Source organism: Pholis gunnellus, assembly GCF_910591455.1.
Source record: "Pholis gunnellus genome assembly, chromosome: 18".
In the NCBI taxonomy this organism is placed as follows: Eukaryota; Metazoa; Chordata; class Actinopteri; order Perciformes; family Pholidae; genus Pholis; species Pholis gunnellus.
Genome location: NC_136545.1, coordinates 3,920,188 through 3,946,400, shown reverse-complemented (window position 1 = coordinate 3,946,400; position 26,213 = coordinate 3,920,188). Strand labels below are relative to the sequence as shown.

The following is a 26,213-nucleotide window of genomic DNA, read 5'->3' as shown; positions in this document are numbered from 1 at the left end:
CGGAAGAGAAAAATATAAATAAATTACGCATAAACTGATCTGCTGCCGGTGTTGCTGTCATTTGTCACCGTGAACCACAGCCACGCCCACTTACCCACCGTCCCTCAGGTCCAAGACATCCGATTGGATGACAGATAAAGCCAATCGTGCAGCCAATAACAACATGGAAGCGTCAGTGAAAATGTTTTGATTTTGTCAGCCACGACTGCGGGCTGCGGTTGAAAGCTACGGAAAAAAAGTTTGGAGGTAGATCTTATCTTAAAATGTCAATGTGTTCATTTTTGGCAGAGTTGCATTCAAGGACACACATTGCTGAAAAAACATCTCAGTCATGAGATGTTGTGTCTGAAAAATCAACCCCAGACAACAAATGAGACCCACATGTGGTTGCTGTGAAACATTTGAAGTGAATATTGTTTGATTGATTTGAAAAAAAATACAAAAGATAAAAGTAGCTGTTCAGCAGCCAACTCTCAAAACACAGATGTCGGAGAGTCCGAATGCAGGAACAGAGAGTTTTCGAGGTAGTGCTGTAATATCACAAGAACATAACAAAAGGAAAAGAAGAAACTTTTCTTGTTGGTGCGTTCAAGGACCCTCTAAACTCTGTCAGTTGTTTGCCGAACACCAAACCAAAGTCACGATTCTTTACACAACATCTTGCGACGAGTCGGCCTAGTGTAGGAGGTATTGGCGAATGCTAGCTGAGTGCTACTAGCTAAGACTAAGAATCTGACGGGACATTTTTACCTTTAAGAGCTCTCATGCCCAGCTCTATACAATATTCCAACACAAATAATGCCACGTGACAGGGAATATTAATTATTCATATATTTACTTTTACCGGTCACTGAAATCTTTTATCCGATGTTATCACCGTCACGTTCTCCATTCTATTACATGCTACTTTTCTTCTCCGCTCGGAAAAATGTTATTCCAATAAAGCAGATTGGAATTAAAACGAGCCCGATGGAGGAGGAGGTGCTGAGTAGCTGTCATCTGCAATGCTGTTGATTAGTGGGAAGTGTGTTCATTTTGTGTGCTGATTACACAGGAAGAAGAAGAAGAAAAAGAAGAGAAAGAAGGGAATTTCTGGGTCAAGAGATCTCTCTCTCTCTCTCGCATACACAAACACACGCAGACAGGTTTGCCATGCAGCTGTAAACGGTAAGGACAAGTCGGTCTCTGCTGCTGCCGTAACGCGTTCGAGGGAATTTACCGACTCCGTAAATTGTAATATTTCCCCCTATACTAGACGGATTTCTGCAATTTCCTGTTGTCGTTTTCAATTACCGTCGCACTTTGGAAAAAAACAAAACAAAAAAAAACACGCCTCCGCAGAGGAGGAAGAGTTTATCCCCAGGGGAGGGGGAATGTTGGGATATTTTTCTGGAGGACCGTTATAGATCATGATATTTCCTGTGCATTCGTGGAACTTTTTTTCCCTCCTGAGGGTGGTGTCAGAGGGAAGGTCAGGGGTTCGGCAAAATCAGTAGGGATCATCCTCTGGGGAGCAGGCATATCCAACATTAAATGAATATATGCCCCATTTTCTGTGGTTGATCAATGTTGTTTAGACGCAACAAGGCCCCGAGTTTTGTTTATATTTTGTGAGTGCGATGCATTTCTGTAGATGTGATATGACGTACATTGGTTATCTGAACTGTAAACAAACTGGACTGGGGTCCACGTTGGTCTCTCTCTCACACACACACACACACACACACACACACACACACACGGTGGAACTTTCTTAAAACTGAACAGTCTCTCCTCTGTGCAAGCTGAACACTTGACAGAAAGCACCTGCTGTAGCGACGTCACACGCACACACACACACACACACACACACACACACACACACACACACACACATAGAGCCAAGTGTTGAGAACTTCCATGGGAGGAAAAGCACAGCAACATTTTCCAGTGGCGTGATGTGTATGTCTTTTTTCTTCCTAATTTTCTGTTCTGTGTAATGAACAGAGTGAAGGACGACAGACTCCTCCGTCGAGTTAAATGTCAAACGAAAAAAAAAAAAAGTGAAATGAAGGAAAATGGAGGAAAGAACTATGTCGTTTGTGGAAAACTTCATTATGAGGTTAAAGATTTCTGTTGAGACTGAAGACATGAGAACTGATTTCATTTTTGTCATGAGGCCTTTGTGTTTTGATGCATGTGAGGAATTCAAAATTAGTGAATTAGTAAGTGTCAGCCCAGCACCAAATCATTTCTGTAAATTATATTAATGTATATAATACAATATTCTAAAATAACATTTATGATTAGTGTTTTGTTGAAAGCAAATTTTTATTCATATATTTCTACATCTTTTTTTCAAAATTATTGTTTTTATTTTTTTGACAGTAGTTTGTCATATTTATATATTATATGGATAAACTGTTAAATAATCTTCAATAGTGGAGTGTGAAGGACGTTGGAAATAGTAGTTTGAGAGAAAAATACTAATTTGACTCAAGGTCCACTTACTGGCCTTTTGCGGAGCTTTCAACTGCAACCCCCTTGGCAAAACTACTTGATTGAGAATGTATGATAGCATTGCAGCTAGTGAGTGGACCTGAAGTATGTTTTATAGTTTAACAAACATGTAGTTTGTAAGTTATACTGCAGCTAATTTTCTTTATTTTAACTCTATTTTATACATTCATATTATTTAGTATTCATTCATATTCAACATTTATTTGTTTTTCTCACAGTTCCTTTATACCAACAGTGCATTTTTCATTGCTCGACCTCAGACTCAAAACCATGTTGCATTAGCCAATCATCAAGGAGGTTAAAGTGTATTCATCTAATCCTCATCATGAAGGTGAGGCTGCACACAAGTGTCCAATAATCATATACTCGTTTCCTCTTGAATATTCATATCACACAGCTTTTGAATACAAACAGTGAAGGTGGACTACACTGAAACAACATTACCATACTATAGCGCCGTATATATTAACATACCTCGCTGATTTTCCTCCTTTCAGGCACACATGAGTTGCGGAGAAACACAACAGCCCACGTGTATCAAATGTAGGTATGAGGATTTTTAATATGATGAGAATTTTTTTTGAAGGCACTGTTATTGTTTTTTGATATCTGTGGCTGTTTACTTTACAATGACCACCAGGTGAAGGTCAGAGTGTGCACATCTTTTTGTTTAGCATTACATCACTGAATACATTAGCAGCACAATCATCTAATTACAGGAGAAACATGAATAAATAGACCAAATTCACCACGCTTTATGTTGTCTAACTAATTATTTAAATTGTTTGAAGAATTGCAAAACAACACGTCATTTGAGTCTGCCCTTTGTTTCCCACCTGTTCCCACCAGATATTAGGATACGTGGCCAGAAGTATGTGGACATCCATGTGTGCTAACTGAACATGTCATTCCTAAAGCATGGGCGTTAATCTGCTGCTATAACAGCTGGTTTGGTCTAGACCAGAGGACCCACTTTTTAAAAAGGACAAACCAACGTGTCCCAATTCACAACAGGTCTCATCTATAAATCATGACAACAGCAAATTTGTGTGTAAATGAATGTTACTGACCATTTTTAATGCCATTTCCGCTTCAACTTGTTTTATCTTGAGTAGGTGAACCAGCCATTTAGCGGAGGCATACGTTTGAAAAGTCCCAATGAGACTCCTTCATGTGGCTCAGAAGTGTACTGCAGATATAAATGTTGACTGGAAGAAATTCCGCTAATATTTGGCGACCCTAATAAAATCCCTAGTCTTTGGGAATGACTGTCCTAGTCCAGAGGCTCTCGACCTTTTGTAATTTAAGGCCCACTTAAAAAAACAGTACAGGCTGTTCTCATCCAGCATTGGTAGCTATTCCTACGATAAGTAATGAACCGTAATTCGTAGGTATCCCACGGAATGACTTTGTTTGTTATCTAAGTAATCATCAACGATGAATTATGAAGATCGCAAAAGCTGTTCGTTTCCAGTGTGAAACGAGAAGTCAACGTTGATTTATTTATCTCAGAACTTGCGTACTTCAGTAATGGCACTTACAGAGTCATTTTAACCATACAACGATCTTTTCCTAAATCTAACCAAGTAGTGTTGTTGCCTAAACCTAACCGAGCTGTTTCCTGTGAAGACGGGAGTTTATTTTGAAAAGACTATACACAATGAAATTGCCACGTTGCCGGCTGTCGAAGGGGAAACGCACGAAACCTGAGAAGTAACTTTTTCGTAATTTATCATACGATACGTTGAACAGTGTCTCAACACGTTTTGTTGATTTGCGTGGCGATATTCTCATGTAACTGGTCATTATTGAATTCATGCATTTTAATTTGATGTTTTTATTCATACAACATAACAAGTGTGGTAAATTTCCCGCCCAAAATATGTAAATTTTCCATTGAATCCAACCATTTGGCAGTACCTCAGCAACCCACTAGATGGCGCTCTGAGGCCCACCAGGAAAAGCAGCCTCACACAACACAGTGGTGGGCATTAGCTGCCCACTCGTTTTTGTCCATATAGTTCCAGAACAATTTTAGAAAAATATCATAAAAGATTTTAAATGGAGCGACGGTAGATTTCCATCAGCTTATAGGAGTACATCTAGTGAAGAGATGCAGAGCATTAAAAGGCATTAGTGTGTTTTACAGCAAAGTGATGCAGATTACGACCCATTTCACTTACTGTAACACTGCTTAATGGAGACAGAGAGGGGCATTTTTCCCCTTTAACTTTTACCCTCGCATACCCTCCATTCCGATCTCTCCACTGTATTATCACAAAAAAAGGGCTGCATTAATGCGTTTATGTATTTCAGTGTGTGTATGACGCATTAATGTCTATATGTATGCGTCTCTCTCTCCTGCATCAGTCTACCACCTGTTTTCCCAGAGTTATGACCTCAGCCTGCAGGCGTCTCTGCCAAACACTGCCAAACTACATACAGCTGTGTGTGTGTGTGTGTGTGTGTGTGTGTGTGTGTGTGTGTGTGTGTGTGTGTAAGACCAAGAGCAGCAGAAGAGAGAGGGAGAAAGAGTTGTCACATCTGCAAGGGAGTTAATGGAAAAAATATATATAGAAAATAAACAAGAGGTGAGAACTTAAGGAAGTGCGGGAAAGTTACAGAAAGAGAAAGTGAAGAATGAAAAGGAAGGAAAAGAAACAGAGAGGGAGTGGAAAAGGAAGACAGGAAAGAGAAGAAAGATACAAAAATTAAAAAGTGGGAGAAGGATAGAGTAGTGAAAGAGGAAATGGTGGATGAAAGAAAGAAAGAAATATAAAAGGGTGACTAGGAGAGTGTCATAAAAACTGGGAGAGAGAGAGAGAGAACACAATGGCTTCATTTTAGACATTACATCACTCCTTCCTCTCGCTTCATTTTCCGCTCATTTGTTGCTGTTTTTTCAGTACTTCTATTGAGTCTCTTTCTTTTCTTTTGGTTGAAACTTCCTGTTTACGCTGTACACTCACACATGCTGCTCCTCACACCATACCGAGGCCCCGGGAAGCAAACCTCGATGCTTTTGGGCACCAACTGAGATGTGTACACAAAATCGAGTATTGAAAAGTGTGACGAATTGTGGGGAGATGTCTTGGCAGATTCATAATGTTGTTTACCTGTTCTTCTTGAACATGGGTTATTTGTCATAACCACAAGCTTTCCCTGAAGTAAACTATACTGTAAATGCCACGTGGATATCGCAGACAGCGGGAACTTGACTATGGACACAAAACAGTCAAGAAAAACATAGCTGTCTGGCGATAGTTCAGCAACACACAAGGGTTTTCATTGGCGTTAGTTGAAAGCTGGGTACGTCTCATACACACGCTCAAGAGAAACACTTCTGGAACCAGCAGCTACTCCAATCAAACTACTCTATAGAGGTGAGTCCCCCATATGTCAGTGGGTCCCCACAATGTCTTGCTGACCAGCAAAACATGCACTTGTCCAGGGGAGGTAGTTGCATCGAACGATGCCGCGAGCATTTGAGCCGCACTGGCATGGTGCGAGAGTTTCAGCTTCATAGCACAGACATGAAGCAGAAATTCTACAAAATGCTTCAATAGGTTCTACCCCCCCCCCCCCCCCCCCCCCATTTTTGCTAAGAGCAAATCCAAGTGCACAATATCAAACTAAAGTAATCCCAGTGATGCAATACTAAAACTATACATACTCACTATTAGAGCCGCCCACTCTGAGTCGATTAGTGGATTAATCGGTTGTAAATAATGACTTATTTCCAAGAAACCTCTGAGCACACCTCTGGTAAACAATATTTAAAGTTGTGCGCTAGTGGACTTAGAACTTCTTTGGTCGAGGACAGCCCTGCTCCCTGTATTGAATAAGATAGCTACAGGTGGTCATAAACTTTCCACCTCCATGAGGAAACAAATTCCTCTGCGGGGTTTAGGAATGGAGAGTAAGGTGGAAGGAAAGATGACACCGTCCCGTGACGGGCAGTGAAACGCTCTGTGACTGAACGGTGAAACGCCACTTTGTGTCATACAATTACTGAACGCTCTGGAAAATAGCTCAGTGTTCCAATAGAGTTTATCTATAATTTAATTTCTTTTTAGCAAATTGCTGTCTAATTTACAGTCATTTTTATGGAAATGTGACAGTTTTTACAATAGTATAACAAGCCATCTCCTGCCGTGAGTCTGTAGTAAAATGTCATCGGGCGAACCGACCCTGGTCCATGAAAAAAAAAACTTTTATAGAGCTGCTGTGTTTTCAGTCTTAATGAGTCTGTTTGTCTTTTAGCAAATAATCCAGAGCCTGAATAAACACACACACACACACACACACACACACACACACACACACACACACACACACACACACACACACACACACACACACACACACACACACGGGTCCTAATGACAGCACAGGGAGTAATTCATGAGCTTCTGTGTGTTTTTATAGAGTCCATTAATAAAATAGTGGGTTTTTTAGCACATATCCTTCACTTGATTTTATTCTATTTCTCCATGTATAAAAGCAACTCTGAAATGCACTTGGAATCATTTCAAGATTAAACTGAAAAGTAGTTTGTACAAATATTACCCGTAACAAGGAGTTCACTTTAATGTTTTCTCGGGCTGAACCGCATGTCGCCTCATAAAGCTAAACGCCAAATTTGTCTCCGGAGACGTCCAAAGAGCAGAGAAGTGTTAAAAAGCCGCTCAGAATAAAACTTAAAGAGCAGTTTGCAAGGGTTTCCCTTCAATTTGACAAACTTCAAAATGACATAGTGAATCCAAAACGCACTGTAATCTTCTTTCCCCTTTGGTTAAATACACAGTTTGAAAAGCAAACATGTGTTAAAACTAACAAAGTTAAGGAAGCACTAAAGTATTTAGTGGCCAGAGTGATTAACAAGTCGCTCTGTGACTCAGATCCTCTGTATAACGTCTTGAAAAGCATTCATGTATCTATTAGTCTTCTTTCTCTAGAGTAACATTTAAATCATTTCGTAAAACTTATATATTTGTATGTTGTCTCGTTCTTTCACTGAATGCCTGATTCTTCTATCTTAACTTCAATTAATTATCTTAAAGCTGCATTGATCCGTATTTTTGCCCACCGAGGGCAAAATCCCCCAGTAAGCTAACAACAAACACCAATGTGTGTTGTGTTTGTGTCCACCAGATCAACTTCAGTCTAATAGTTAATGTTGACATAGCTCTGGTTTGGTCTCCACTAACCTACCAAAAACGATTTGCCTCTCTAGCGGCTAGATGCTCCACTATGCTAACAACAGCGAATGCTAACTTGTTCTGTATGCTGATTGGTGCTGGGCACACAGTGTGCACAGTGGGTTTTATCAGAGCGTTGCTGAAAACAGCTGCCTGCTGCTGGAAACCACATCAGTGAGTAGGACAGAACCATTGCATAAAACTAAACTTGAAGTTTGGTCATTTTTCCTGGATATTTGGGCTTCAACCAGTAAGCTACATAGTTAAATGGTTATTGTTTTTGTCCGTGTTAATTGTGTTTCTTGTTGTTATTTCCTACTTTGCTGTGCTTTCGCCCACAGACATAATGAATACCCAACACATTGTCTGGTGTAATCCCAAGCTTTGTCCAGAGTGGCTGTGAACTATGAGTGACAGCGTTCACATTACATCTCAATCATTGTTCATATAAATTCAGGGCACCTTTAAGATTGAAGCAGGAAGTACAACAAACAAATACACATGTGAGAGGAGAGAGAGACAAAGGTGGGAGAGAGAGAGAGAGAAAGCTGGAGAGAGAGAGCTGGACAGATGTGCGTGAGAAGAAGATAATCTCTGCGGGAGCCAGCCAGCGTATGAGCACACACACACAGAAACACACACACACTCCCCTCAGGTGCTCTCCATTTAGAAAACGACACTTCAAAGTAAATATTTTTAACAAAGACCAGACAGAGAGACAAAGTTCCTGAACTGCCGTATAGTGAGAACGGAGTAACGGCGCTGCTAGCGCCCCCTAGAGGCCCCAGTGTTCATTACAGCCACAGCACAAAACTGCTAGACGGAACAAAAGACAAAACGTCCCTTCAGAGGCCTGACGGATGATGTCACAGTTTTTGTACTGACAGATAGGTGTTGTCTCGTATGTGAGTTTGTGTGTATGAACATCTGGTGTGTGTGTGTGTTTGTGTGTGTTTGTGTGTGAATATGCGCAAAAACGTGAAGCACAAGTAAATGAAGTAGGTCTGAATGAACATGTTCAGGCATGTGAGTATGTTTATGGCAGCAGTGTTTCATAATGGTTTCTCTCTCTCTCTCTCTCTCGCCCTCCTACATCTCCTTATGTCACACAGCTGTTTGGTTCTTTATGTTTATTGTTTCAAGTTGACAAAAAAAAAAATCAAATATGGAAAACATTACTGCTGTCTGTTTGACTTCATACTCTCAGTTCTCCTCTCCCCGGGTTTCGTCTCCTCTTTTATGTCCTGCGCCCTTTCCTCCTTTCCTCACTGGCCTCCTCCCCTCACTCCTCTGCTCCTCCTCTTTAACTACCTGTTTCGACCTCTATGAATAACACACTATGTAAACCATGTTTGACCATGTGTATGACTGTGCATTGTTCATTTCATCACCTTGTGATTCATATAAAATGACCACTGAAAAAAGTTTGGAAAAAGTAACACCGGTTGTTTTCAGTGACTCTCCACTCAGCTGTGTGAACACATAGATCACGTCTCAGAATATTTGGTCCGAATCAGAGTGACATTAATATCTCTGGTTCACTTCAACAGTGAACAAATTAAAGTGGACCAAATAAAAAATATAGATTTGCTGAGTGGCGTTTACAAAATAGCGAAGTCAAAGTGTTTTCACTTTAACAAACAACAATATGAGGAGCCGTTGGACATTCAGCGCTATAATATCTGAACCGTATATTTAAATTCTCTCACGTAAAATGCATTTGTAAAATGTGCATGGTTTTATTTTGGGCCACATTAACACTAAAGACCATTTATAGAGGGACTAATGGGACTTCTGTCACCCCTCCCTTACATTCATCCCTACAGTGTAAAAACATGCTCTCAGGACCTACCATGAGGGCGTGTCTGTTGGCCGACAGCAGTCCCGAACCGTACCCGCTGCTCAGAGCGCCCATGGCGCCGTTGTGCGTGTGTGCCGCCCCGATGAGGTTGTGCATGTCACCGTGCCCGCCGGGCATACCCGTCGACGGTCCCACCGCGTGGCTCCGCAGCACGTGGATGGCATCGTCCAAGCGCTCCAGGCGGTCCTCGATGCGACTTTGCTGCAGAGCGGAGGGACACAGAACGGGATGAGTTTCCTGAGATGCAGTTTGGATGAAACAGAAAAGTCGGCCATCCGCCTGGGACACCCTGATCTCTGTGATTTATTAGAATATATAACTATATTCATCTTACTGTCAAGAAATCCCATGAAAAAAACAAATCACACAATTAATTGATCCCACTAACAAGTACTGTCGAGTGACTAAGTCTATGAAAACACATGAGTGAGCCACGTTGTTGTACTGGTACACATATTCCTTCATCACTATGAACACACACTCTGTAGTTTACTTTGACTCAATCTCACGCACTCAGTCCTGCTGCCAAAAATACTCACTAGAGCACCGAATGTGGATTAATCCGCTGCTAAAAATAGTCCCCCAACAAATGCGCTATTTCCTCCTGTTTGAGTAGTTTTTGCTCAAAACTACAGAGACCAGCTGTTTAGGCAATTACAGAGCCTCTTTCAAATACAAAAATGTATTTGTGAGCTGCTTTTTAAGATTTACATCTTCAATAGGAGCCGATGGGTTTGGGGCTCAGTGCCACAGACAGGTAAGGGTAGTCAAAAAGGAATATGACGTTTTTGCTTTGGGTCTTTTCATGTCTGGTCAGTAAGCAAGGCAGCTACATCTACACCTCAATGCCATGGAGGTGAATGGTTTTAGACATGTAAACAATGTGGTGTGTGAGTGGGCACATACCAGAGAGTGCAACGGAGCCTCGTAGTTCGGCGACGACGCTCCCTGTCCGCCGTTCCTCGACCAGACAGCTGAACTGGCAGCTAGGAGAGAGGAGACAAGGAGACATCTTCAGGAGAGGAGGTGGGGGAGCAAGGCGATGCAAGATTAAAAGCAAGGATGCATGACAGGATTCGGAGAACAGAACAAGGAGATATGAGCGGGAGATCTGGGAGTGGGAAGAATAATTGGAGACGTCATGTTTCTTTAGTGTTTTCTGTGTTTAGGTTCAAACTGGCATCCTTTCATCTGCCGAACCTGTCCAGGGTGCAACCTCTCACCCGGTGCATGCCGCTAATACCTTAGCGACTCCTGCACAGAAAATTGGTTGTCTGCGTGTACGTAGATCAGAGCCAAAACCGCCTCTCCTTTCATGAGTCGCAGAAACAAACCACTCAACGTAGCGCCAAGCGGCAGACAAAACATAATTTACACTTGAGGAGGGTTTCGTCGTCTTGTGGTGTTCGGACATAATAAATGTGGAGATGAGGGAGAAAAGACAAGAAGAAACCAACTCGTATCTCGTAGCAGAAATGCTAATACCAGGCTTTTGTCTTTGAAAAAAGGTACAAGTGGTTGATTAGCATGGGCCCTCTGCAGAATAAACACGCTTTGTGTCTCTGTTCTTTTCTGCTTTTGTGTTTGCCGTCGCTCAGGAGGGTCGACGGGTCTCATTAGTTGGTAGAGAGCGACTTGTGTGAATTTACATCAATATGAGGCTCCGGGTATACCGAGGCCTTTCAACAGCGTTTCAGATGTGAGACGAGCTTCAAAGCACTGAGCTCACCCACCCGTCCCTCGTTGTATCTGGTCAGAGAGGTAGTTTTTGATCTATGTGTCCAGGTTTTTAAGGTATACCTCTTCTATTCGCCGACACTCTGGTGGTGAATGGAATTTAGATTGTGGTCAAAAATGACACTTGAAAAAACCTCATGGCCTTCAGCTCTCCGGGGGCCCTTTAATCTCCTCATATAGATCATTTCAGTCCATGAAGAGTTAAGAGGGATAAACGCTTTCTGAGCTTATCAGCTTACTTCATTTCAGTTGTAATCAAAATGTGTTTTTTTTCCCACAAATCACTGATTGCAGCTTTTATCCAGTCAGGTGAAAGAAGCGTTCATGACACCGTCTGATTATTTTGTTCTCATTTCATTTTCTCTTTCCTCGTTGTCCTCTTGATTCTCCTTTTCTCTCTTCTTATGCCTCCATCATCATATCCCAGCTCCTTGTTTTTCTCTCTCCTTTTGTCTCCTGTTTTCTTTACTTGCTTCCTCTTTCTTCTCTTGTCTTAGCCTTTCAACACATCCACTCCTTGTGTTCCTCCCTATTTTCGCTTCCTTTTCACACTTCCTTTTGTTCCCTCTCATTTCCATTTATTCTCCTCTTTTCTCATTCCTCCATCTCCTCTCTCCTTTATTCCCCTTTCCCATCCCTTCTCATCATGTTCTACTCTTACCTCTTCTCTGGCCTCACCACTGATCTCTCCTTTCCAACCCGGATCTCATCTCATTAGCTTGTGTTTCTCCCTTTTTGTAATTGTCTTCCCATTTTGTCTCACAGTCTTTTCTCTCCCTTCTCCTTTATTCATAATACATGCTCATTACCATATGCTAATTAATGAATAATCACCTGGGTACATTCATGTGCAAATACAAATATATGTATTAAACGGCTGGTTAAATTATTCAGAGTCCGACTCTGTAAAACACCCCTGCAGAATTAGCCTTAATATCAATTTGCATGTAGTTTACTCTAATAGGCGTCATTTCTAATTTGTAAAAAGTGGAGTAACTCCGACACAATGATAAACACCAATTATGGTTTAGCAGGCAATATCCGAGGCAGCTATAATGAGGAGGAGGAGGAGGAGGAAGAGGGGAGGGGGAGCCGGTAGGTTTGTGAATGATTTGCCGAAGTGGTGCTCGTAATTAAAGCTATCAGTCACAAGGTGCGGCACAGAAATATCAAACGGTGTGTGTAGCGGCGACAATTAGAGACAAATTCGACACAACTATTATTAGGAAAAGTCATTTTTCACTTTAAGGAGCAGGGAGAGTTTACAGCCGTGAGGAGGAGTAATTGGTGGAAATAAGAGGAGGAGAAGAAGGGGGAGGGTATGAGAGGAGACACAGCATATAATGTGTTTTCATGGTCTCATTTTACGCCAAGTGATTGCACTTAAAACGTAGAAATCCCTTTCAATCTATTACATACAAATATATAGCTGTAGCTAAATGTGCCTCTCACAGTCTCAAGTCATTTTAAACAGGTTCAAGTCAAGTCTCAAGTCATTTTAAACAGGTTCAAGTCAAGTCTCAAGACATCTGAATCAAGTTCAAGTCAAGTTCAAAGTCCTCAATTTTGTGATTTGTGAAATTGCTCCTCCAGTCCGAGTCAGCTCTGCTTTTTCCATCTGTGGTTGTTGATTCTATGACGATGTATCTGGTGCGTTGTGACTGGACGGTGAGTGTCATGTGCTACCTGTGAGGGAGGGCGGCGAGCCGACTGGGGTGGAGGGATTTGACGAGAAGCTGTTGTTCGTGTGGTCCGGAGAGTAGATCTGAAAAACAAATAAAATAAATAAAAGTCAGAAAAGCATGTAGAACAATATCAATGGATAGATCACAACTCCAACAACACAACAAATATATAAAAGATCGAGATAACTTTCATTTAAAAAATCATTTTGCATTAATAAAACACTAAGTAGATATCTCACATGTATACGTGTGCGTATGTTTGTGTGCTGCACTTACGGATGCGAGTGCTTTTCCTAAGGCGTCTCCTGTCTGAGAGCTGCTGGCTGCTGCACTCGGTGCTCGGTTAGCTGTGACACACACACACACACACACACACACACAGGAATGAGGGATATATTCTCATAAAAAAGGATGTTGTTAACTACATATTGATATGTCTAGTTGCGCATCATCAGTCGATCTGTTTCACAAAAGACATATTCATTATTAATGGTCGACCAAAAAATCCAATTCTGTTACTTTAATGCATTCATTTGTCTTCCTTGTCCACGTAAACACACACAGTGTGGCAGTTCTGCCTGGTTTTACAGCGCAGTGAACAGAACCAGGAGCAGAAGAAGCGGTAGCTCCCGATGACTTTTGTTATGTACGTGAATGTTGTCCAATGGACATTAATTCAAGAGGGCTATTTGCGCTATGGACTCCTGTCTGATGCCGGCTGCAGACCATGATGCATCTCTTTTCTGGTGCATTTAACACTTTTGTAACACGGTTGTATAAAACTTGATGGTGAGACACGGCTAATATGATAGTGTCGTCGAAGGAAAGCTCGGTCGAGGTGTTTTCCGAGTGGAGCAAATTCTCGTGTCAGAGTTCAGCAGACAGTGAGTGAACGCTCTGTCTAGATCTGCCTCAGCTCCCCGCTAGAATCCAACGCATAGCGGCCATTCCATTGGAATTCGTTGACTTTGCTCCAAAGTTTAAAAAGAAAAGGGTGTGTGAGCAGGCTCCTCGTTAAACAACGTGACAAGAGTCAGAGTCAGAACCCAACATCTAACGTCTCTTCACATTTACACTGACTGACTGCAAATGGTGGACTTCAGGACTAAATCTGTTTCACACACTTGAAGAGCACCGAGGCCACAGAGGAAGGAAGTGACCTCACAGGACCAGATGAGCGCCCACACACACACACACTGAGGCAGACGAACTCATCTCTCCTGATAGCAGATCCCAGATGGAAAGTTTACACTCGCACACACAAGTTAAACACGTGCACGCCACACACACACACACACACACACACACACACACACACACACACACACACACACACACACACACACACACACACACACACACACACACACACACACACAGCACAGCAAAACACATCCTTTCATGGCAAATGAATCCATTACAGAAATTGGCAGGACTGGACTTCTTTAAGCTTTTAGAAGGAGAGAGAGAGAGAGAGAGAGAGAGAGAGAGAGGGAGAGAAAGAGGGAGGGAGGGAGAGAGAGAGAGGGAGAGAAAGAGGGAGGGAGGGAGAGAGAGAGAGAGGGAGAGAAAGAGGGAGAGACAGAGAGAGGGAGAGAGAGAGAGAGAGAGGGAGAGGAAGCAGCATATGTTTTGGGGTTAAAGCCTCATGTCTCACTCACGCCATACCGCTGGCCTAGTAAACCATCCAAGGGATTACTGTTATACACAAACACACACTCACACACAAACACACTCACACACAAACACACTCACACACAAACACACACACACACTTGTATCCTGACGCATAATTTAGAACACATGCAGTAGAAAATCTTTTTCATAAATGGGAGCTTATAGCTGCAAAAGAAATGAAAGTGATTTAGACGTCTGTCTGTCCATCACCATTAAGAAAAGGCTCGTCATTTTAGTTTGTATCATTCATATTTTTTTATATTAAATCATGTCATTGTAAAATCAGTTATTTGTTTTTTTCGTGTTCATGCAGCAGATTATTTTCTTGTTTCTTGATATGCTGGCTGCCCTGTAGCTCCTTTGCCGTGACCCAAATCCATATACACACACTAGCTGTATATATTGCTTACTATATACTAGCATGCATAGCACACAGTTTTTGCAGCTAGTATACAAGGAATCAAATGTACTTTTTTTACCAACAGGAAATGAAGATTCTTTTTTCTTCTTCTCAGAGCTTCTTCTTATTTCCTCTCAGTATTGCATTGTGGGACCATCAGCAGCACAATAATAGATGACGCTTTATTTTTCGAGGGTGCATGCGTGAGTTTTGGAGTATACTTACATGCGTAACGTTTCCTGTGTGAACACACTGCATTATCAAAACCCAGTGAAGGAGGAGTCGCTGAACACTCATCAATGGTGTTCATTGGAATGCATGACCAAGACGGAGATTTAATCCGAGGTCGCTGACTCTGGTTATTCTTTTTATTTCTAAATAGTTTTCTACCACTGGACTTAAGAATGGAACACCCACATCCCGTGGACTGAAAAGAGACATCTGTATTTTCTTCACAAACGACAGCAGCTGTGGTCCGTTTGGATTCACGTCATTTACAACGGACGCTAACTGGGAGTCTAGGGCGTGAGCGAGACGTGAGCGGCCTGTAAGTGTTCTGTCATCCAACCCACGCTGACTCAAAACACATGAGCGTGATATCTGTGGGATTTAAACAGCTCTCAATGCAGATAACTCTTCATTGTTTTACTCATCAGCGGATTGATACATTCATTAAAAATAGAAGCGTATCTGTTCTGTGAGACGTGTGCGTGACGGACCTTTCTATAGGAATTGGCCGTAATGGTCACGGTGGAAAAGAATTATCAAAATGTAGCACGTCATTGAGAGCTGAGGGTACGAGTCTGTCGGTGAGTTGACAGAGAACACGATTGTTTCAGGGCTCAATTGTTACCAACATGAATCCACAGTGACCACAGCTGTTCTCTGTGAAGAGAACTCACTCGCACCAATCGGGCCGATGCAGAGAAACTGCCTGTGAGCGCTGTGCGTCCCGGGTTTAAGCGTTCATGTGCGCACACATCATACGTTTGCATTTAAACAACAGCGTCATGTTTTTTATTAGCTCCATGTTGTGTTTACACTCATCTGCTCGTGTGTGTGTGTGTGTGTGTGTGTGTGTGATATCTTTGTGGAATGTTGGAGACGTCTTCCCATGAAAACAAACTTTCAATCTGTTTCTTATTGCTGGTCCGATTTGTTCTATGGGACTCAAAGCAAGGGGTCCATATGGCATGCTGTGGATGTGTGTGTGTGTGTGTGTGTGTGTGTGTGTGTGTGTATGTCGGTGATTTCAAGGTCGAGCCAAAACAGAGTACAATTGTTCTTTGGTTTCTGACCGCTCGCCTTCTCCCCTGGTGCTGAAGTTTAGTTATTAAGTGGTTGAAATCATCCGAGTGGTATCACAGGTGGGGCGGTTCTAACTGCTTATGTGGCAGTAATTAAAAACAATAAAACGTGGTCTTGAAAGCACCGGTGACGTTGTTTAGCAAGTAGTGGTTGTAAATCCGTGGATTTCTCTGAAGTCAAAAAAAGCACCAACCCAGCGAGTGCATCCAAGGCATCGAATCCAAGACGAGAACATGTAAATGATCTGGTGTCCTCACAGACAGCGAGTGGTGTACGAGTGAGAACGCTGACACACAGCAGAGCTTCCTAACGTCTTTGGGGGAGTCAAGTCAAGTCTTTAGGGAGTCGGTCTCAGAGTCCAAGTCCAAGTCAGCAGTCCAATACAAGTCCCAAGTCCTCACTGTTGTGACTTAAGTCCGACTCGAGTCCAAGTCTGAAGTCGTAAGACACACATACCCTGACTTGAACTTTGTTTATAGGCTTTCAAACGAGTGGAACAGACCTGGACACGATCTCGCACTGTTCACTGATTAACTGGAGTGAAAGACAGGCGTCTTACCCATGATGCTTTCTGTGCCGTTGGTGGAAGCGGTGCACGAGGCGGTGCTGTAGTGGTTGCCCCCTCCTCCTCCGCTCCCTCCCCCTCCTCCTCCTCCCCCCGCCCCTCGGTGGAAGCTGGACATGGGGGGGAGGCTGGAGTTGATGTCTGCAGACGAGTGCGACGGGTAGCTCTGCGGAGAGACAGACAGAACTGGATAAAGTTTAAGGGGGAGACGCTGCAGGGGAAGAGAGTCAAAACATGTAACCAATAGATTTCTCCAGGAAACTTCTCCAGTTGATTACTTACATGAAGGACATTTTTTTTTAAAATATATATTACAAGTAATATTGTTTAAATATGTAAATGAGGCATTGTCTTATTAAATCCGTGCTAACTTGAACATTTCCAGAACAGAAATCTGAACATTAGATAAAGCCACGTTCAACATTCTTTTAATATTTTGTTGAACGGTATTTAAAGAGGGGATTTAAGATTTCTCTGGTATCACTAAAAAATGTATTTTTGCCATGTTTTTAGGAATACAATGCTCTATAAATCAGGTTGTGAATGACATATGAACTAACCTCTCTGTAAAAACCTTCCAAACACAGAGAGGAATGAAACTGGAACGTTTGGTGTGTGTAAGTGCTACTGAAGTGGAGATTTCTGGCTCAGAGTCTGAGAAAAACTACATGTATTGTAAAATGACATGCATGTTGAAGACAAAAGTCTTGTGTTTCTATGTTTAAACATGCAGATGTTCCATATCTTATGCTATATTTTGGTGAAATTAGGAGAAATCTACAGACAAATAAACAGTATTTTCTTTAAAAAAGAAACATAAAAGAGAAACAACATAGGAAAACAAGAGGATATGAAAGTGCTTCATGTGTAGAATATCATGAAAAGTTGTGAAATTTAAGGTAAAACTGAACTTGACTGAGTGTCACACAGTCAACGATTACTAGCCAATTAGAGGCAGAGTGGGGCGGGGCATGACTTTTGGGAATTAAAAAAAATAAATGTGGCGACCTGTACGGACCCGGTCGCAGCTCTGCTCACCAATCTGTCGTGAGGGTGAATCCCGCAGTAGGAGGAGGAGCTCTGGGCGGGGCCGTGGGACGAGTTCCCGCCCCCTAGCATGCTGCCGTGGTAACCCTGCTGGCTCATGCTGCTGCTGCTGCTGCTCCAGGGGTCGCCGCTGTGGTGACCGTCTGACACAGAGAGAGAGAGAGAGAGAGAGAGACGAGTACATGTGATGACAAACCACTCCTCGTCTGTGTTGTTGAGGATTTTACCCTAAAAAATCTTTCCCATCGTCCATGATCCAGTATAAACTCAGGAATCCACTGCAGCGAGATCTGATCTGTGTGTGTGTGTGTGTGTGTGTGAGAGTACCTGGCATGAAGAATGAGCTCGGGAAGCCAGCGCTGGGAGGTTTAGAGGAGGGATAGCCCGGTGAGTCCCTGTTGTAGTCTGCTGTACTGGCAGACGGAGCGTACACCTGCAGCACAAAAGCACAGAAACACGCGACGTCATTGAGGAATCTGAGCTCAAAACACGACTCGTTCGCATAGAAAGCTGGCGGCCAAACACAGCATGAGGCTCAGCAGGGAGCAGCTTCAGACAGACGTCACCTCCAACAGATGATTGACACGTCTCTCCTCAACGCAGACGTCCACATCAAGCCTTCCTACACACGACTGCATCAACACACCACTTCCTCAACGGTCACTGCTCTTTGCTTTTCATTCTCATACAGGAAGAAAAACTGCTCTGTTAATATTTATGGTTTGTTCATTTGGTGAAAGAGAAGCCAAAAAAGCACTTTTTACAATTTGCAAGCATCATTTTGAAATTTGATTTAATGTTTTTATGTTTATGTTGTAAATATATCTATACATCTACTTTTATTTTGTAAATACAATTTGAAAATGAAGCTTATTTGTTACTTATGAAAGACTATATGTATATGTAGCATTTTGCAAATTAAAAAAAAAAGTTTTAATGTATAATATTACAGTTTATTAAATTATCTTTACATATCGTTTATAGCTTATTTTAAAAAAATAATGTAAATGTGTTTATAAAGCTTGTAAATGATTTTAATTGTCTTACATTTTGCCAAATTATTGGTTTTTATTACTTTTTAAAGGGGTTAAAATATTAAAATATTAAGATCTTGACATGAAAAAACTGTTAATGTTACTGATAATGTTATTACATTTAAATATATAGAAGATAGTATTTTTTCTTTCATTTAAAAATAAGTTATTGAGTTTAAACTCAACCCACCACGTTATAAAAACGCAGTGGTGGCCGTGGTAACCGCATCGACTGCATCTACGCTGCCCGCCACATTTGTGAGTGCTGAAGACTGATAAACATATTTTCTGACATATCATACAAAAGCCCCCCCCCCCATCCAGACTGACAGAGACCCCTCTCAGAGGGCCAGCAGTCATGCAGCAAACACGCAGTAAAACGAGAGACTGCAAGCAGAACCGGCCGCCTGTCATCGCTGGAGAACAGGTGACGTTGTTCCTCGGCAGCGTGAGAACGCGATGCCTGTGTTTGGTCATGCCTTCGACTGGGGGTCCCCCAGCATGCCTTAGTGTGAGCGCGTAGCGTGCGAACATTCAGCCATGACGCTAGGCCGCGCCGCATGACGCAAACCCTGGAACAGCTGTTGTAAAGCGCTCTTCTCTTTCTCTCCCGACTTCCCCACTGATTCACATCGAGATGAAAGAAGCTCCGCAGCTACCCCCCCACTAATCTACCGCGATCCCCTGGAAAAGACATGAGCTGCTTTGTTAACTTGAGAGTATTTGCATACGGATGGAACACAGATGCGGTGAAAGAGAATCTGACGATAAAACGCAGACGGAAGAAATAAAAGAAGAAGATGGAGGGACAAAGCAGATACACTTGAGGGCATTATAAAAAGATAAAATAAAAGAAACATCATATCACTTCCCACACTCCCTGAGAGGTATTAAAAGCAAAACCTCAGATCACTAAAAGGTTGTTACTTCCGAGAGGAAAGAGTTTTGGATCCACATTAGCGGGAAGTCGTCTCAAAAGTCACTTGCAATTGTCACTAAAATGTCTCTTACCAGCTTACTAAAGCCCAGTTTTCATTATTCAAACTGCAAAACATGTATTCACAAATATGAACAGTGAGTGCTACAAGGGGGGGGTCATCTTGGGAGGGATATGACTGATTGCCAGCGGGTATTTGGCACACTGAGTAAGCGTCACAGCGATGAACTTTGCAACAAAACACTGAGTGAGTCTTTCTGGTTCTCAGGAAAGGAACAAGGGAGTAAGGGCACAAGGGAGCAGAGAGCCACCTTAACCCCGGGCCTTTGCAAGCCGACCTAGAGCCGGTGGCGGGAACGCGCCCGGCGAGGGACACAATAATAGTAGCAAATATCTGTAAAACACTTCTTTAAAGCCTCTTCATTTAACTTGTGACCTTTGCCGAGGATGTTATGTTTTGTTTTATTTAAGCTGAAAGGATTCTGTGTTTTGAGACATCCTTTGGTTACCAAACATTTCTGCAGGTTAAACATGAGTCCGTGCATTAACTGTGATACCGTAATGATGGTGACTGACTGGCAGATTAAAGCAGAGGTATTAATGAATGTGAAGGACATGCTGGAACCAATAGCTGCCTGGAGTAGGATGGGAGCAAAAAAACTACATCCGCAATACAAAGCTATACCTCGTGCATTTGCAAAAAGTTCAATCCTTCCGTAGGTTGTGTTGCACGCAGTGACTGTTTAGTCACATTAGTTAGTGTTCCAGAGCATAGCCTGGTGTCGACCGTGTTTACTTCCTGAAAACAACGCAGACACGGTGACAATCAGGACATCTGAGGAGCAAGAGGCACTGGGAACTGATCTGAGGAGCAAGGGACACTGGGAACTGTGGGAAGGAAAGACTGAGGTCAGGAAACACGCACCCAAACACACACACTCACGACACACACACACACACACACACACACTTGTAGACGCACAAACTTAAATACACAGATGTAAGGTGCTAAGTGGAGCTAATCAGCTGGGAGATGCCGGTGCCTTTCCCACAACGCAGCTTGCGGGAGTTTTAAGCATTCAAATCCATCAGTCTCTGCACTCGCACACACACACACACACACACACACACACACACACACACACACACACACACACAGTGTCTGTAGATGTCATTAGACCTAAACTGAAATCCCCCCAAACTTCCTCCTCCTCCTCCTCCTCCTCTTCCCCTCTGAGAACTGAGTGTTCTGATGATAAAACCACATTTATTGACCCGAAGCTTGTACGCGAAAACGATCACACACACACACAAGTGCACACACACACACACACACACACACACACACACACACACACACACACGCTTGTGTTGTTCCTGTAGAAAATATTCAGATTTATGTCTCACGCCGTGCCGGCATATTTTCCCATTGAATGTGTTGTTCGACTGGTGACGAAAGGCTGTGATTTGTGCGTGTAAGTGTCCGTGTGTGTGTGTGTGCATTTATGTAACAGTGTGTGTGACCGTGTGTGTGTGTTACGGACGGACAGAAACAGGTGCAGAGTGTGTTCAAGTCTGAGGAATGCAGAGAGACACAATAACAAACCCGCTTCCTGCAGTCTGTAACACACACACGCACACAATCACACACACACACGCACACACACACACGTTATCAGAATTCCCACAGTTAGCAGCAGGCGGACCTTGAGCCAATCAGAGACACCCTTGACAGTGTTGTCATTTCATTGACCAGAGAAAAGTATCAAGAACAACAATAGAAACCAGTCGATCCAGGGCCCTATTCCTCGTACGTGGCTAACTGAGTTAGCCGGATAATTTTCAGGATGAGATTACATAAGTGAGGCTTTTCGGTTCCTCGAAGCAAGTTTGGAAAAATCACCATAGCAACACATCCATAAGCCTGAACCTGCTCCAGAGCAGGCTTGAGCCAGATCCGCTGGATAAGCTGCCACTCCCCCGGGGAAAAGTGTCTGCTCCCTTCCTCAGAGATCCATCGATGAGGAAGCGATATTAGTCAGATTAGCGTTTTATAGGGAGAGAGTTCTTCGAGATCGCCAAGATCCGTTATCACATCATGATGACTTCCTGTACGAACGCTATCAATTCTGCCGACAAGGATTAAAGACCTTCTCGAGCCGTACATTGAACACCACACGCCATCTACTGTCTCACGGACTGTATCACAGCCTCGCGCTGTTTTGCGAGTGGTTCATGTTTGTACAGTGTCGGTGATGCGGAGAACATCGGGAAAGCCGCTGCATGCCGTGCTGTTCATTAAGTTTATTTGGAGATTAAGAAACTTATGGATGTGTTCATTACATTACCATGGCACATGTTGTATTGATCACCATTCTAAATAATGTTTGTGTGCTTAGTTTTTACTTGCTCCCGTGTCCTCTTGATGGCTGGTTGAACTACATGATGGTTGAAAGCACTCATAATGATATGACAGTATTATTAGTACACCATAGATATCATTGTTGTAGAACATGATTAAGGTGGACTCATGATAAGAATAGAGAGAATTACACACAATTTATTTTTACTGCTTATTATGAATAATACATACACACTGATCCGCCCATACACAGATTCGCACACACATATTCAAACTCCTATTCTATATGGTAATCTACACATACATGTATACACTGTATATATAGTACATGATACATACGTGCATACACCTACATATATCCTCATAAGTATCTATTAATTCGTATCAATTAGATACTCTTTGGGCTTGTTTTTATCTACTTATTCTGAAAGAGTTGATATAATTATTTTCGCTATAGATCTCATTGGATGATGCATTCCATTAAGCCTACTGCCAGCAGGCAAGAAATATCATCTGATTGATTGAGGTGATGAGGCTCTTAAAATTAACCTATACATTTTCCCAACACTTGCGCATTTAATGACGTCTGCGATATTTCGCCATGCTTCTCGTCTAGCCCTCGCGGTGTTAGATTTCGCCATGATTATGGTCTTGAATTCCTCATATACGTTCATGATCATCTCCTGCTCGTCAGCGGAGTAAAAAGAGGCTCTTTCTTTGCGTTTATTTGCCGTTGTACTGTTAGAAAATCATGGTTTCGGTGATCGACGCTTCCCCCTTTTGAAGTAGGACGGACACGCGCAACGATCCTGATGACTGACATCTGGTTCAAATTAACGAGACTGTTTGAGCGCGGATCAGCCTTTGAGGAACCGAGATAGCCTGATGTCAATCATCGAGTTAATTTAAGCTGGATAATAGGACATTTGATTGACTTAGTTCAACCACGTACGAGGAATAGGGCCCAGGAGTGGAACATTGTTTACCAGCCCTATTATAAGTACAGCTGGACACAATCTAAACCGGTATGACCCGTTATGATCCGGGCCACGATAGAAACAGGACTGATTCAGATTTAGAGCACCACAACAGAAACCGTGAAAAACCATCGGAACCAGTCCGGTACGGCAAAGGAGCCGCATCATACCAGCTCTCTATGCAGTGATTGAAAGAGACAAACACAAATGGAACCACTTCTGCAAAGTAGTCCTTATGTGAGAATAAAAATGGTTGAAAGTCAAACCACTTTTGTAAGATGATGCTCGGTACCACAATGGAAATAAGCTGGAAATAGGCTGGGCTGGTTCTGTAGTAGGGGCTGCATTGACTCCAGTTAAACTCATTCTGTGTCATGACTCAATGGAACCATCTCTGCATTATGATATGAAGCCAGTTCTGTAGAACTGTGATGTGGACCACAGTGGACCAACAGGTCTAACATAGGTATTGCACCATGAGAGAAACCCAACGGAAACCAGCAGAACCAGTTCTCTGCCGTACCGGAACCAAAACCTGAGCAGCACCTGCTCCTTTTCTACTTTGTCACAGATCAGAACCCAGTCCACTTGGTTCGTGGTACCAAACATAATGGAGACCAGTGGAACCAGTCCCCCTGCCAAGAAACCATAACACAAACCAGTTGAAGTAGCTGGTTTTGCAGTAGCAGAGCCTGTATCGTGATGTTTAACGAGGATTGGGAGAAACATCACAAGATTGCATCAAAAGCTTCGCTCTGCGTCGCCCCCGGCAACGAGACGAGAACATAAAGGCACATTCCACTGAAGACTGATTCCTCACGGAGCTACGAAAACACACACAGACACGTATTCCATGTATTCAGAGCTACCAGCTGTGCAACTCGCTGACCTGACCCGCAGGTACAAAGGCAACAGCAGCAGCTGAACTTTAACTGGAGGAAGAGAGTTAGTAGACGTACACACACCAGTGTTTTCTACCCGGAGACCGGTGGGCCGTTTACCATAACTACTTTTGTTGGACAATATACTGTCGATAAACAATATTATTGTTGTTTGAAGACCATTTTAGGTCACTGACATAATGATAATATCACAATGCAAGTACACCATCTTAAAGAGCGATGAACTTTTAATCCTAAATTCAGATATTCTATAACGTAAAGATGATCATGTCCATATATTGCATGATAAGTCGATAACGTACAAATTATGGAAGCCTTTTTCTACATATCGTACAATAAAGAAGATATTGTAAAAATGATGGAGGTCACGTCCATAAATCGTACGATAAGTTGATAACGTAAATATGATCGAGGTCATGTCCCTATGTCGAACGATGAACGATAATTACTACGATAATACAGGCCTACCGTCTACCAAAGTAGATCTGGCGACTCATTTGAGTGCTTTTCATTTCTGTATCCATGTGAGAGAACAACACCATCCCCAATGGATTAAGGAGTGGAGTAGCCCCTCCCATACGTGGTCGTTCTGCTACGGAGAGACGAGTCTGGACAATCGCACAATGCTTCCTGAGTAGAATCAATCCAGAGTGTACGAATGGTTAGTATCGGAAACTTTGTCCAAAACTGTTGCATTCAAGTTCTGTTAAGTACGAGTATTTATGTTCTTAACACGATGCCGTCGGAGACCCAACTCTTCTAATGCATGTGAAGAGCCTAGCTGCTAACGATAGCTATGAGTTAACAATAGAAGTCAGCTGAGTTGCCAGATCTACCAAACAAAATCGGAAAACCCAAAAAACTCAAGGGATGTTAAATTTACGCCACATTTACAACATAAAGAAAAGCAACAACGAGTGTTTCCGTGTTTCCGTTGTAACTTGTTGACAGCGATGGGAACGCTGCTGGACCCTGAAGGGTTTTTGTCGGACTGGAACTAGAATGAGAAAAACAATAAATGCTTAAAGTTGGCCCCCGATGAAAAAAGACGGTAAAACGGAAAGAAAGGGAGAAAAGAAGAATGGGGCTTTTTGTCTTTGTTTGTCTTTTGATGCTTCTTCTCTGCGTTATTGCCTCCAAATGTGGGGAGCATCTGTTCAACCTCTCGCCTTCTTCCTGCCGCTGCTCTGCTCCGGCAGAACGAGGAAGAGGAGGAGCTCCTCCAGCTCTTCCTCCTCTTCTTCCACCAGTGTCAACCTCAATGAATAGCTCACAACCTGTCTGTCTGTCTGTCTTCCGTTACAGAAGTGATTCCTAGACTCAGCCCTCCTCTCTTATCCAAACTTAAGAAATCATAAGTACAAAAGTCATCCCTGAGCAATTTAGGATTCCTAAATTGCTAATAAGGAAATTCTCCTCTCCTTGTCTCTACTCTTGTCTCTTGTTTCCTCCTCTCCTCTCCTTGTCTCTCCCCTCCCCTCCTCTCTTGTTTCCTCCTCTCCTCTCCTTGTCTCTCCCCTCCCCTCCTGTCTTGTTTCCTCCTCTCCTCTCCTGGTTTATCCTCTCCTCTCTTGTTTCCTCCTCTCCTCTCCTTGTCTCTCCTCTCGTCTCCTGGTCTCTCCTCAATGGGTCAAACATCAACTACACTTGTAATTTTGACCTCTGCGCCCTCAAATCTTGACGTGCAGGTCGCTGATCAGGTTTTATACACTTGCAAAGACAAATACAGAAGACACAAATCCGCATGTAGTTTTCTCTCTCCCACTTACTGCCCCCCCCCCCCCCCCCCTCTCTCTCTCTCTCTCTCACACAGAGTTTACCACGCTTCATCCAAAGCAGATGTGCTGGAATGCGAACACTCAAAGGAGCAGTCACGAAACCTCTTGACAGACACACACACACACGCACGCACACACACACACAGTCGGCTGCACCTGTGCCTGTCCAATTTTCTCTCTGTTTCCCTCCCCCCCTCCCCCCTCTCTGTCCTCAGCCCCTCTCACTTCCAACATGCTGCTTTC

General features: G+C 42.8%; 1 protein-coding gene across 2 annotated transcripts in view; it reads right to left on the bottom strand.

Moving 5' to 3' along the window:
* Positions 1 to 26,213, bottom strand: part of tcf4 (transcription factor 4) — a 203,065-nt gene that overhangs the window by 12,432 nt on the left and 164,420 nt on the right. For both annotated transcript variants that reach the window (XM_079178494.1, XM_079178493.1), the window contains 7 exons: positions 18,308 to 18,413; positions 17,972 to 18,123; positions 16,928 to 17,099; positions 13,260 to 13,330; positions 12,985 to 13,063; positions 10,468 to 10,547; positions 9,553 to 9,762 (listed from right to left, as the gene is read on the bottom strand). In XM_079178494.1, the coding sequence (XP_079034620.1) occupies positions 9,553 to 9,762; positions 10,468 to 10,547; positions 12,985 to 13,063; positions 13,260 to 13,330; positions 16,928 to 17,099; positions 17,972 to 18,123; positions 18,308 to 18,413 (870 nt within the window). The remainder of the gene's footprint in view (positions 1 to 9,552; positions 9,763 to 10,467; positions 10,548 to 12,984; positions 13,064 to 13,259; positions 13,331 to 16,927; positions 17,100 to 17,971; positions 18,124 to 18,307; positions 18,414 to 26,213) is intronic.